Raw genomic sequence first — 13,092 nt, forward strand, 5'->3', positions numbered from 1 at the left:
TAAAAAGTTGCCTCCTGCTTTCTGTGCCGCTGATATTTGCTCAGGGATTCCATCCTCGGATGCTGCAGTCTGTGCAGCTGCTTCAAGGCGATGGCGTGTCCTGCTGGGAGGGAAGCTTTGGCAGATGCTGACCCCTTCTTTGGGGCAAGGCTCTCCTGTGGGGGGCCATAAGAGGGGGCCACGGCCTTGGCCAGCCATGCATCTGGCCCCCTTCTCTCTCTCTGGTCTTCCCTGCCACAGCTGGCTGTCGGCACTTACAGATCACTGCCAGCGCCGCAAACTCGGCCTCCAAGTCTTACACAACAGGCACTTGGGGAGGGGATTAAGGGGCAGCCAAACATGACCTGGCTGGGTTTGTGTGCCCTCAGGAAAGGTGGGATGGCTCAAAGCATCAAGAGAACCTTGATTTCTTCTTCTGCAAAGGCCACCGACTTGGGGGGGGGGGGGAAGGATGTGTGTCAGAGACAGCCAGTGCCTGGGAGGGGGGGCAATGCCCGTCCTCCGGCCATGGCTGACTGATTACCATTTCGCTTTCCTGACAGCCCTAACTGGGATAAATAATCCTGGCCAGAGCCAGCCTCCTCCTTCACGCATCCTCCTCGCTGGTTGCTAATAGAAATGTCAGCCTGATTCATTTCCCCCAATGCTGCCTGCAGGGGGGGTTGGGCAGCGCTGCTCCATGCTTGCCTCCACTGCTGAGAGGGATCTTGTGCCCCCCCCCCGGAGGAGATGAGGGGAAGGCAGCCCTGCTTTTCTTCCTCTTGTGGAAAGGGGTAGAAGGATGGGAAGTGGGGCAGATCCCCACAAGGAGGACTTACTAGGAAACGAGGCTCCTTTTCATCTAGCCTAGACTCCCCCGCCCCCGGGCAAAAATGGCCACCAGGGCAGCTGAGCCCTTTAGAGGCTCCTCCTTCCTCCAGGAAGGCTGCCACTCCAGCTTGGCCAGGCTCTGTGCCCCCTCCCATTGGCACTGCAGGAGGCAGAGGGACCCACTTGAAGAACCGGCTGCAACAAGTTGCCACAGCCCCACGATGGAGGGTTGGGTGTTCTCGGGAGGCTGCCCAGTTATCTTTGCTTTCCAGCTCCCCCAGTCTCTCCCCACCCCATAATAGACCCCTAGGACCTGTCCTCACAGCACAGGAGGGGGAACGGCTTCTGTTTGTTGCCGTGTGAGTGGACAGAGCCAGCCCCCCACCTCTGCCCCCTTCGACCATCCAAGCCCACCGCCCAGCTTGCTAAAAACAGCCCCACAGACTCCACCAGAAAGCCAGGCTCATAAGGCAACCATGTAATAACAAAACAGCATCGGAGGAAGGGGAGGAAGGGGAGGGGAGAGGATCCGTGGCCCCAAAGAGGAACAGAGGGAGGCAACCTGATCTGTGACATGGTGAACTGTGTCGCTGAGCCCCCTTCAGCTCCAGGGACACCCAACCCTCCCATCTGGCTGGGGAGGGGGCCAAGGTGGCTGCAGCTCCTGGCCAGCCCAGCGTTAGAAACAGGGGGGCTGCATAGCAGCTTCTTGAACTCTTGAGCTTCTTGCCGCTATGGATTGGCACTCTCTCCTTCCGGGCCCTATTTGGGGGGCTGTGGCTCCCGCCTCCTTTTCCAGAGAGCTTGGGAAGCCTGGGAGTGGGGGGCAGAAGGCATTGCTCTGACCACTTCGCCCCCTTGTGTCCTACCGGTGGCACACTCAGCGCAGGGCAGGATGGACTGCAAGTGTCAGAAGCAGTGCAGAGGATCTGGGTGGGGGGAGGGGGTCCCCTGGGCTGCCAGCTGCCCCCTCCTAACTGCACCTCTTCACATTGGCTTTTCACACCCCCCCCCGCACCTGAATTGGGGCCTGTGGCAGCTCCTCTGCCTGGGAGCCTTGGCCAGGCCTCTCTGCAGCAGTCGCCCTGCCAAAGCCTCTCCTGGCTGAAGCATACGGGGGCTTCAGGGAATAGATTTAATGCAGCTGCAGCTGAGAAAAGCAGTCCTGGGGGTTTCGGCCCTGGTCCTGAGGAGGCGAGGCGGTGCCCCCTCTCTGTGGGGCGGTGGGGGGAGTAGCCCAAGGCTAGCCGCGCGAGAGGCCAGCTCCATGTCTTCCTCGCGTCACTGCCTCATCCTCCGCACCAATCCTTTGTCCTGGATGCAGGTTTTAGGGCGAAGTGCTGGGAGAGGGAGAAGGGGAGAGAGGGGGCTTTCAGCTGCTGACGCTGCCTCTGCAGGCAAGGAGACATTGAGGGCCTCAGCCAGCTGCCTTTCCTCAGGGATCTGGGCTGAGAGCCTGCAGAGGCCCTCTCCCTGTGCAGGGATCCGGTCAAGGGGAGCAGCAATCTCAGCCCGCCCCTAAAAAGGCTGAGCAGCCACAGCAGAGCAGCTCCCACCCCACCCTAAGGGAGGGCAGGCGAGGCCAGGGGAGCGCCTGAGGAGTGCCTGGGAGCGTGGCCTCTGGCTCCCTGGAAAGACCCCCGCGGTCTGCCCTCCCTCGTCCGAGGAGCCCCAGAAGAGGAGCCCACCTGGGTCTGCAGGCACCTGCTTCTTCTTCGAATAGGAAATGATCTGGTTTTCATTCATCATCCGCACGTCCTGGTCTTCTATGTAATTGCTGTCAGACCAAGAGAAAAAGGAGGAGAAAGAGAGGAGTGGGCTTGCAACGGCCCTGAGGAGCAAGGCTTCTGAAGGTCAGCTCCCAGAAACCGCAGGGAGAGTTGCTCTTGTGCTTGTGGGCTTCTAGTTGGCACGGGGAGACAGAATGGGGTGCTGGACTAGCTGTGTCCCCCCTCCCGGCCTGATCTAGCAGGCTCTTCTGAAGTTCTGAAGTTCAAGGGGCTCCCCTAGAAGTCCAGCAGCTGAGTGGGGGGCAGGTGTAGTGAATCTGCCCGTTGGCCACCTTTCAGCCGCGGATCAGGGGACGGGCCTTCTTCTTTACTAAAGAGCAGCTGCAGAAGGAACCAGAGAGAGAGAGAGAGAGAGAGAGAGAGAGAGAGAGAGAGAGAGAGAGAGAGAGACATCCCAGCAACTTGCTATGTAGTAAACAAAAAGCGAGCACACGCCTCATTTGGCCCCTGCTCTAAGACGTTTGTGGGGCTTCCTGATCTCTCTCTTGCCGCTGTTGGCCAGAGAAGAGGAGAGGCCCTTCTCTGCCCTCCCTACCCCACCCCACCCCGATCATCCCAGGAAGCGCAAAGCTGGTGGGGGTGGAGAAAGGGAAAGAGTGGAAGGTGCAAGCAAGGGAAGGCAAGACCTCCCTTTCCCAGCCCCTGCCCCCCAGCCAGTTCTGGGAGGGATGATGTGCAGACTTTGCTCTTTGCCCCCTGCCCTGCCCTACCCCAGAGATCACATGCAGAGCTGCCCCTCTGTTTGCCAGCAGCCCCCCTTCTCCTCTTGTGCCTCCGCACGTGCACAGGCACCGGCCTTGGGTAATTCTGAACGAGGAACCGGAGCCTGATTTGGGGCTGGTGGAAGCGGCGCTGCTGTGGTCGGGCACAAGCCTGCTTCCAGAGACAGATGGCTTTGGGGCCCCTTCCCCTCCCTCTCGCTGCTGCTTGCCATGGCTTTCGACAGCCTTTCCGCTCCTGCATCAGAGGATTATCTGGCCCCAGAGATGCTCAGTGAGAAACCCTCTCCAGAACATGCTTGTCAAATTAGATTATTCCTTGTTGTTTGCTTTCATCTGGCCTTTATGTCAGAGGGTTTTGCTTTCTTATTATATCCACCCAGAGAGAAATCCCTCGACTGCAGCCCTGCTGAGCTTTAGGCTGGCCACAGGCAGGCAGGAAGTGGATCAGAAGAGTGAATTAACCAGAGGGTGGCAAGGGCGGCAGGGGGGACGGGACAGTTCCCTGGACACAAAGCGCCGACTTTTTTGCAGGCAAGAAGCCACTGATTGTGGATCCTTTCACTGGAGGAAAGAACAAGCCTTTGGGGTGTGGAACTAGTTGAAAACAAAGGCAATGACAGCTGTTGCTCATAGATGGGGTCCATGTGTGGGACCCGTGAAGAGAAGGTGCTCTCAGTCCCAAAGGGAAGCTGTTTCAAGGTGCCCAAGTGAAGGTGCCAAGAGCTTTCCACGCCAGATGCTAAGCAGGCAGGCTGGCTTACCTGATGACGGAGTTTTTCTCCTGGCGGCAGATCTTCTCGTTGTCCGTGAAGAGAACGGTGTGATGGGGGACGACGGGGTCGCAGGTCGGGAGGATGCCGTGGACCAGGTGGCTCACCATGTCCAGAATCCCGTTATAGACAAGCAGGTCATCAACAAGGAGCTGGGCAGGAAGAGGAGGAGCAGGAGAAGGAAAGAGCCCAGTCTGACAAGTGGGAAAGACTGAAGAGTCCCCCCTATCTGCTCCCACATCACCACCTGAGGGTCAAGGTACCAGGTGGCCTGAAGGAGGGGCTTCCAGGGCAGGGAGATGAGCAGGTAGCTGAGCACCCAGCCCCAAGGCCTGGCCTGCCTGCCAGCCAGCAACAGGCTGAGCCTCAAACCCAGCTCCACGCTGCACTCTCATGGTCTCCGCTGCCTCTTACAGGGCAGTTTCCAAGTAATCCTAGTCTCAGAGAAGGCCAAGCTTCTTGCTCAGGAGTGGAGCCCCTGAGCAGACAGGCCTGGAGTTCAGTCCCTGGCAGCCTCTCTGGTGAGCAGACCCTCGCCTGCCTGAGGGTCCTGAAGAGCTGCGGCCAAGCACAGCAGACCAGGCTTCTCCCACTTGCTGAATTCTCCCAAAGCTGTGGGGCTTCAACTCCCAGCATCCCAACCAGCAAGGGGGAAAGGAGCTGCAGTCCAGGACTCTCCTTCCTTGGGTGCTCTTAAGAAGCCCCTGTCATGAGTGCTTTAGGTGTGATACCTGCATTGCAGAAGGTGGGGCTAGATGACCCTCAGGCTCCCTCCCAATCCTACAAATCTATGAGTCTATGAACTGTGGGAGGGCACCAGGTTGGGGGTGGGCTGCAGCAGTCAGTGTCCGTGAGCAGCAAGACCAAAAGTCTGAATCTCTGCAGAAGGGCAGCTCCACCAGCTCACAGGAGGAGAGCTTTCGCCCCAGAATAAACACATTAATTATGTCCCATCCATCCACACAACTTGTTAAAAAACGACAAGCCACAATCTCATAAGATAAATGAAAACAGTCTAAAAACAGAAGCAGCTTTAGAAGGTTCTAAGGCTCATTCTGCAAGGAGGTTCTACCATGGGAAACCCTTCTGCCCAGCAATGCCAAGGCTGGCCTGAGAGGGTCAGTTTGAACCAGTTAGTGGACATACTAAATAAATTTTTATTCATACCCCGCCCTTCCCGGTTCAGAAAACCAGGCTCAGGGCAGCTAACAACAAATATAAAACACTTAATTGTAATACAATATAGAAGCAGCATAAAATACAGTATAAAAACATGAATAACAATAAAATTCAAAGTTCAAAAATCAATCTGGGGGGAATCCATCCAATAAGCATTAGATAATCCCCAGGGCTAGCTGTCTGAATTAGTCCTACTTGGGCCAGCGAGGAGGCCGGGGGAGAATGAGCTGTGGAGTCCCAGAGTGGGGAATCTTCATAAAAGGGGAGGGGGAGGGAAGAGAAGGGAAATAAAAGATCAGGCTGAATTCAAATTAAAGACCAGGCTGAATAGCTCTGTCTTACAGGCCCTGTGGAAGGAAGTTAAATCCTGCAGGATCCTAGTCTCATGGGACAGAGCATTCCACGAGGTCGGAGCCATCACTGAGAAGGCCCTGGCCCTGGTGGAGGATAGTCTGACTTCCTTAGGGCCCGGGACCTCTAAGCTATGGTTATTCATGGACCTTAAGGTCTTCTGCAGGGCAGACCAGGAGAGGCGGTCCCGTAAATACATGGTGGTAATGGGAGACAAGGCCCTCAAAGAGACAAGAATAGGGTTCATAAGCTGACCTGGGTCGCCATCACTTACTCCAAATTCTTTGACTCCTCTCTGGGGAGTTTTTGCATAATTCCACAGCTTAATCATGGAGACTGTCGTAGGCGAGTCAAAGATGACATAGACGCGATTCACCTGCCGCCATAGGAAGCAACAAAACAGGGGTGCAAATTAGACAGAATTCATGTAACCGACATGGAGAAAGGCACAGAACCAATATATTTCTTGCCCCTCCTGGAAACCAAATTCCAGATAATTTGTAAAGAATAAAAGGAGTTGTGAGATGCCTGCATAACCTCTTCTTCACATCCTGTTATGAGAGACAGAAAGGGTTGCCAAGCCCAAAGCTCGCGGCTCCATCACAACTAGGGCTGGGCAACATCATCCAAAACTGGTTTGAAGTCCATATCATGATATTGGTTTCATAATTTTTGACCTGGCAATATATTGTGAATACTGGCATGTGTGTGTGTACTATGCAAAAATCACCATGTAGGGGAAATTGTGAAGCCAGCCCAGGCTTCTCTTGAGTCCTGCAGCCCCTGTTAATTTTGCTCTAGCCTCCTCTTTCAGGGGCAGCGAATCACAAGAGCAGGTGCTGCCAAAAATCACAATGCAGGAAAAACTGTGAAGACAGCCAAGGCCTCTACATAGCTCCCTCCTTATTTTTCAGACATTCTGTGATATATCAGTATAATCGCAATGTTTAGCCAGTTTTCACAATGTTGAAAACCAGAAATCGCCCAGCCCTAATCACAACAGCAACTCCCTGGCCGGCTCCTCCTCTTCGGGGGGTGGGGTCCTCTAGCAGGTCACTCTCTGCAGGCTCTTTCCTGGCACCCCTGCCTGCTTCTTGGAGCAGGTGGGAAGGCTGATCCCCTATTCTGACTTCTGGTGAACCAGCTTTGCAGGCAGCGACAGAGATCCTTTGCTGCTAAACTCAGGATGCAGGGGACAGCCTGGGGCTGAGCTCCCACTCCAGGGCTTTGACATGCCCAGAGCTACAAAGACGGCTGCCGATTACTTTAGAAAGGGCTTGCGCAGGTATGTGTCCGGCTGCACAAGGCATCACACGGCACTGATGCGAAAGGAGCCCGGGCAGAATATGCAAAGGAGGCCTACCAAGCCAGGGAGAATGGGCGCAAGCCACGTGTGCCTCCCGTCGCTCGTGTCGTTCACGCCATCGATGAGCTTGTCTGGCGTTCGGACGTCTCCGCAGACGCCTTCCAATATGTTGACGCTGTCTGGGAAAGCCGCAATGTCTGAAGGGCGCTTTGTCAAGCACAACGTCCGAGCTGTCTGCTGCGCAAACGTGTTACAAGCCGGCCTCCCCAGGAAAAGGCACAGGCTGCCCACCAGATCTTAACCTTGCTCCCTTGGATGCGAGCCCCACCCAGTGCAAGGGAGATTTAATGCAAGGCTGCAACCTCAGGAAAGCTTCTTTCCGCAAGGGAGCAAACATGGCAAAAAGCTACTGGCCAAAATGAGGACTGCCAGGAGTTGCCACCCAGAAGGAGGTCAGCCCAATCCTGCCCAGAGGGCCGTCACTGGTCATTTGAGAAACTTGCCCCCCCCGCCCACCCTCAACTGGAATTAAATTAGGACACATTGCACCTCTGGCCAATATTGGTGGAGGCCCCGTTCTGGTCCTGAGTTGAAGAAATGGGGCAGATCAGATCAAGCATGGGAGTGGGGGGAGAGCTGCTTGCACAAAACTCCCATTTGCACATGCTCAGCTCCTCATGACTCTAATTCCAGCTGAATTCCCCCCCCCCAGAAGGTGTTTCATTTGTGGGGGCTCCTCTGCAGTGCAGCTTTTGCCAGATTCCAGCTGTTCCTTGAAAAGGATACTGTTCTCACTGAGGAGAATCTTCTCTCCGCGTTCATTATGCAGCTCCAGCCCATTCAGACCGATGTAATACGGATCACCCCAACTTGTAAGAAGCTGGAACTGGAAAATGACTGATGGGGGACATTGAGGAAATATTGCAAATGTTTGCATCCCATCTCTTGGGCCTTGGCCTCCCACAGCAGGGGACAAAGAAAACACAGAACATAGCTCAAACGGCAAAATACAAAACGATACACCACAAAACAGTACAGATGGTGATGATGATTAAAGGAATGCAAACACTCCTGCTTTCGTTTCAAAAGAAATCCCAAGGCGGTTTATGCCGTGCCAGGGTCCCCCTCCCCCTCCCACACCAGTCAAACCAGTTCCCCGGGCCTGGGGGCCAGGCAGGCCGGGCAGAGAAGGATACAGCCGCAGGGCATCAGGGGAGCCTCGTAGTCCATGCTGGCTTGTTCTGCCTTCACCGCTTCCGTTCTGCCCAAAGATAAGCACATAAGTCAGGGGCCGGAGGGCACCAGACTTCCTAAACGCACACACCAGTAGGCGCAGAGCCCCAGAGGGCACCCCTCTCTCACCGTTGGCAGGCTGGCATGACCGGGGGACCCTTCAGGTAGTCCACAAAGAGGATTTCTTGAGCAAAGTCAAAGTGGCAGTTGCCGGGTCCTTTGCGAATGAGGAAGCCTCCCGGAGGGGAGATGCAGCAGCCGTCCAGGGAGACGTGGACCACCTTGGCCTGCGGAAAAGAAAAGGCAGGGAAAGCAGTCAGGGGCCCCTGGCCTTCCTGGCTCCTGCGGAGGAGGCTGCCTGGCCAGGGCAAGGAGTGCGAGGAGGGGGGGAAGGCCCCCCTTTGCCCACAGGATGCTCTCAAGGTGCCCAGGGTGACCACTGGCCCACAGAGCACCTCCTTCTGCTGCATGTGGCCACATCCAGGGGAAGCGTGGTGCATTCTGGGAGCTGGCCCAGGACTTCCGCTCACCCCTCTGTAGGTGTCTTCGGGAGATTTATTATAGTTCCAGATGCGAAGCCCAGCAACGCTCTCCGCCCGCGTGAAATGGATGGTGACCACGTGAGCTTCTCCGGGGATGAACGGAATGAGCCACATGTGCTCATCTTCCATGGTAATGTTGATCCCATCAATTAATCTGGGAGAAGGGGAGAAAGTTGAGAGAAAGAGGTACAATATTTTGAGTAAGTGTCAAGTCGCTCAGAGTGGCTGGGACAACCCAGTTAGATGGGCAGGGTACAAATAATACTAATACTAATAATATAAGAAGAAGTCATCACTTTTCTTACTTCATTTACAAGGAAGACAGAGGACTGCTCTGCATAAAAATGTTGGGGGGGGGGAGGAACCCAAAATGGCGGTGGCAGAGAGAAGCTCGCTCCAGAGGGTTCTTCTTATTTTTGGCAAATCTCTCGAGTCTGATTTTTGCCCAAATTTCAATTTTGATTTGGCCAGCTTCACTTGCCATCTGCTGGCTCCTAAGCATGCTATAATTACAACTGAAAACACACCACACCACCTCCTCCCTGTGGTGGTTTGTTTCCCCCCAATTTGCAAACTCACAAGAGTTGGCTGAGCTTTTCGGCCTTTGAAAAGGGTGTTTGCTATTTCTGTGCCACCGAGGAGGCCCACGGCATCTCTCCTGTCTCCAGGAAGACCACAAGTGTCCAGACACCGCCACAAAAAGGCCTTCCTTACCGCACAAAGATCAGAACCAGCCCCTCACCATCAACCCAGAGTTTACTTGGGGAGTCCCTTCCATGGTTACACTTTGCAGGCCCTGCCCCAGTCTCAAGACCCACCAGCTCTGTTGCTCAGCCTGAACCATTTGTGTGACAATTAGATGGGCCAGGGCAGGAATGTTTTAAATAATGTGCCCAAGGCACAGGGCAGTCTTCTGCAGCATGCTCCCCGCCTCCAGCCTTGCCTGAGAGCCTTCCTTAGGGCAAGCCATGTGTCCGTGGCACTTCTCTTGGACCCCAGGAGCCCCTCCCGGAAGCACTCTGGGGAGGAAGAGACAGCGGCACACCCACCCCCACACCCACCCACAAACGGCCGTTTTCTCTCCTGTCCTGGCAGCCTGCAGAGATACTCACTTATCTAAGGTCCTGCAGTCATCTGTGTACTCTGCAAGTTCGTTCAGGTCCTGTGGAGAGGCAGAGAGCTGATCCAGAGAAAGGGGGATGGCTTGGCCCTCCTTTCCTACCACTTCCAGCCCTGTCAGTCCCAGGTAGTGAGCGTCTCCCCAAGAAGCGGTGAAATTCAGCAGGAGGCCTAAACAGAGGCAGACAGGCAGTGAGCCACCAGGAGAAAGGTCTATAAGGAAGAGGCCCAGAGTCGGAGCTGCTGCAGCTACAGCAACTGTCAAGGACACATATGCACAACCCTAGATAAAGGGTCCAGAGGCATCGATGGCCTGCTTGAGGTGCCTCCTGGAAGAAGGAAAGCTGAGGACAGAGGGCACTAAAAGCCTCCCCCCCCAAGTGAGGAGGGGGAGAAGCCAGAGGCGAGGCTGGAGGCAAAGGGGCACCATTCTGCGGAGCATGGCAGCAAACACGGTGGAACCGTTGAGAGAAGGTGGCAGGAGCCGTGTGTGCAGAGTCAGACTTACACTTCCCAGTATAGACACCTGGTTCCTTGGTCACCATCTCAGGGACAGAATCTGGCACAGCCGTCTGCATCCAGCCCTAAAACGGAAACAGGTTAGAGCAACGTTTATTGTTCTCTAGTGTTCAACAGAAGCAAAGGCCGCCTGTTCCCCTATGGCAGGAGCTCTTTGGGGAAGAACATGCAGGGCACAGACCCACCACATCCTGGCCCATGTCCCCTTTCTCTGCAGCACAGGAGGTCAGCTTATCCACCCCCCTCCCCATGAGGGGTGCCAAGAACCACAGCAGAAAGCTCCTTCCCAGCCAAAGCTCCCTGCTTGGGTTAGAGATCAGTTTCTGACGCATTCAGTTTATCGCCTGAATTTTATCTTCCAGACTGAGCCTCTGCACCACCTTTCCCCCAGCCAGCCTTTTCACAACAGGCAACTTTACCTGTCTGTCTTCTGTCCGTGAGCCTGCCTGCGTGAAGGGTCTCTCGTCCCCCTCCCCATCCGCAGTTCTCGGCCTCTTCAGCTCTTCCTCGTACCTCAGGCTGCAGGCGCCTTCTGCCTCCTCGTCGTAGGACTCGTCGTAACAGAAGATGGCCTCCAGGATGTCGTCGTCCGTGGTGAACAGGATGGTGTCTCCAAACTGCTCTGGAGCTGAAACATTGTCAACTCTATGGTGACGACACAACTCAAGTCAGCAGCCCAAGCGCTAAAACCGCCCCCTCCTCCTCCCTCTTCTGCAAGCCAACAGGAAGGTCACAGACACTGCTCCCCGTCCCTCCAGCCCCACAACATCCAGACCAGGAAGGCAGCCCAGGAGAGGCTGTAGTGGCACTTCATACTGGGTCCTGTGCCGGGACTGCGCACCCTGGGGCACCCCCTGAGGAGAAGCACTGCTTCTGAGGCTGGTGATGGGTTTGGGGCTGTTTAAACCATCAGCAAGAAACAAAAGCAAAGGGACAAAAGGATATGAGAGGTGAGATCTTGCTGGGGCACCTCTCCAGAAGGGCAGAAGGGCTGCAGGCACAGGCATGAACAGCCTGCTTTCAAGCTATTACTATTATTTATTAAATTTATATACCGCCCCTTCGTCCAAAGATCTCAGGGTGGCTCACAACATAAAATGCAGGATAAAAGCACAAAATAAAGTTAAAATCAAACCAAAATAAATCAGTTTCAAGAAGGGGGGTGGGGCAGGGGAAACTCTGGGCTTCCCCCTCTCATCTCTCCTTTGCCTTGCAGCTAAGGCCAAGCCCTGCATTCGGGAGAAGGGCATGCAGCCTGGCCTTCCCTTTCCCTGGCCCTCTCTGATCCCAGCGCATCTCTTCCCATAACTAAGCACTTCCTGGTCCAAGGCGAGTATCAGCTGAGGGAAGGGGCTGGGCGCGTGAGCAGGACTGGGAGCCACCTACTCTTGCTTTCTCTGCAAGGCATAATTAGAAGCAGAAGCTTAAAAGCCCCCCCCCCCGCACCTCCAGCCAGGGTCCCAGAAGCCTTGGCAATCTCCCCTCGGAAGATGCACTGCTCGTCCAGCAGCATGGTGACGTCCTTTGCGCCCCGGAAGGAGTGGATGCGAGACTTGTTGTAATTCCAGATGCGGATCATGGCCACCTCGCATGCCTTGGCAAATTCCAGGAAGATGCAGTGGGATTTCCCAGGGGTGAAGGGAGCCAGCCAGAGGTGCATGTCGTCCTGAGTCCGGTTCACCCCGTCCAGCAAATTGCTGGCCACTCGCGGATCTTGGCCATAGGAGGGCAAGATGTTGATATCGGGGGGGTTGGCTGTGATTTTGGCAATCTGGATGGGCTCCCCTTTGGAGCTGAAGAGCTCCAGCCCATTAAGGCCCACGTAGTGCCTGTCCCCCCAGGTGGAGCGGATGTCGATTCTCAAGCGCTGCCCAAAAGGCAGGACTGGGATTTGGAAGTCGCCCCCGTCCTCCAGGTCCAACCAGCCCTCCCCTTCCTGGCGCCTGGGCAGCCCCTGCCCGCTCTCCTTCGCCCGCAGCTTCTGGTCTCCTTGGCGGCTGATTTTCTGCTGGTGGAGAAACTCGTCAAAAATGTCCCCTTGGAAGTCCATGTTGGAGATTCGGCCGTGGTGCAAGTGGTTGAACTTCAGCAGAGAGTTCCAGGACTCCTGCAGAACTTGCTCCTGGGAACTGCCCCACTTTGCCCGGGAAGGCCGTGTGGCGTTGCCCTTCGCCAGCAGAGCCTCACCTGGAAGGAGGGAGAAACAGAGAGCGCCTCTGGTGCCTGCTTGGCTGAACCCTCCTGCAGAGGCCGCGAGGGGGGCGCTCCGGCCCAGCTCAACCCGGGGCAGGAGGGTCTAGCAGCACAGCCCTGCTGCTCTGCTAAGAAGAGGCCCATGGAAAGATCTGCCTCTGTGGACCAAGGGAGCTCACACACCCTTAGATGAGGAAGACCCCAAAGGAGTCTCAAAGGAGCTGGACTCCTACAACTAAGACTCTCCAAAGCGTTTGGAAACCAGATATCAAAATGGAGTAACAGTTCTCAAGCTTGAGCTTCATGGCATGTAAGCTGTACAGTTTAAATCAGGGGAACCTCTTGTCCTCTAGATGGAGCTGGAAGGCGGCTCCCGCTGTAGAAACACAGGAACCTGCCTTACGCTGAGCCAGGCCCATCCAGCTGAGAACTGACCCCTTGGACTGGCTGGGGCTCTGCAGAATGTCAGGTGGGAATCTTCTCCCATTCCGGCCTCAAGGTGCTGCTGGAGTGTTTCTGCACATGATGTGTGTGTTCTTTCACCACCTACAATCCCTC

The 13,092-nt window shown here is 55.5% G+C and overlaps 1 protein-coding gene across 5 annotated transcripts in view; it reads right to left on the reverse strand.

Annotated features, from left to right (window-relative positions):
- Positions 1-1,931: 1,931 nt before the first annotated feature.
- KATNIP (katanin interacting protein) overlaps positions 1,932-13,092 on the reverse strand; it is a 32,597-nt gene continuing 21,436 nt past the window's right edge. For 4 of the 5 annotated variants that reach the window (XM_053364073.1, XM_053364075.1, XM_053364074.1 and 1 more), the window contains exons 15-27: positions 11,788-12,528; positions 10,761-10,969; positions 10,331-10,406; positions 9,816-9,993; positions 8,692-8,857; positions 8,291-8,448; positions 8,125-8,189; positions 7,715-7,825; positions 6,986-7,125; positions 5,897-5,998; positions 4,084-4,244; positions 2,499-2,587; positions 1,932-2,150 (exon numbers count right to left, since the gene is read on the reverse strand). In XM_053364073.1, the coding sequence (XP_053220048.1) occupies positions 2,092-2,150; positions 2,499-2,587; positions 4,084-4,244; positions 5,897-5,998; positions 6,986-7,125; positions 7,715-7,825; positions 8,125-8,189; positions 8,291-8,448; positions 8,692-8,857; positions 9,816-9,993; positions 10,331-10,406; positions 10,761-10,969; positions 11,788-12,528 (2,255 nt within the window). In that variant the 3' untranslated portion in view covers positions 1,932-2,091. The remainder of the gene's footprint in view (positions 2,151-2,498; positions 2,588-4,083; positions 4,245-5,896; positions 5,999-6,985; positions 7,126-7,714; positions 7,826-8,124; positions 8,190-8,290; positions 8,449-8,691; positions 8,858-9,815; positions 9,994-10,330; positions 10,407-10,760; positions 10,970-11,787; positions 12,529-13,092) is intronic. The other variant, XM_053364077.1, reaches the window with a different exon arrangement.

Source organism: Podarcis raffonei, chromosome 14 (genome assembly GCF_027172205.1).
Source record: "Podarcis raffonei isolate rPodRaf1 chromosome 14, rPodRaf1.pri, whole genome shotgun sequence".
NCBI classification, from domain to species: Eukaryota; Metazoa; Chordata; class Lepidosauria; order Squamata; family Lacertidae; genus Podarcis; species Podarcis raffonei.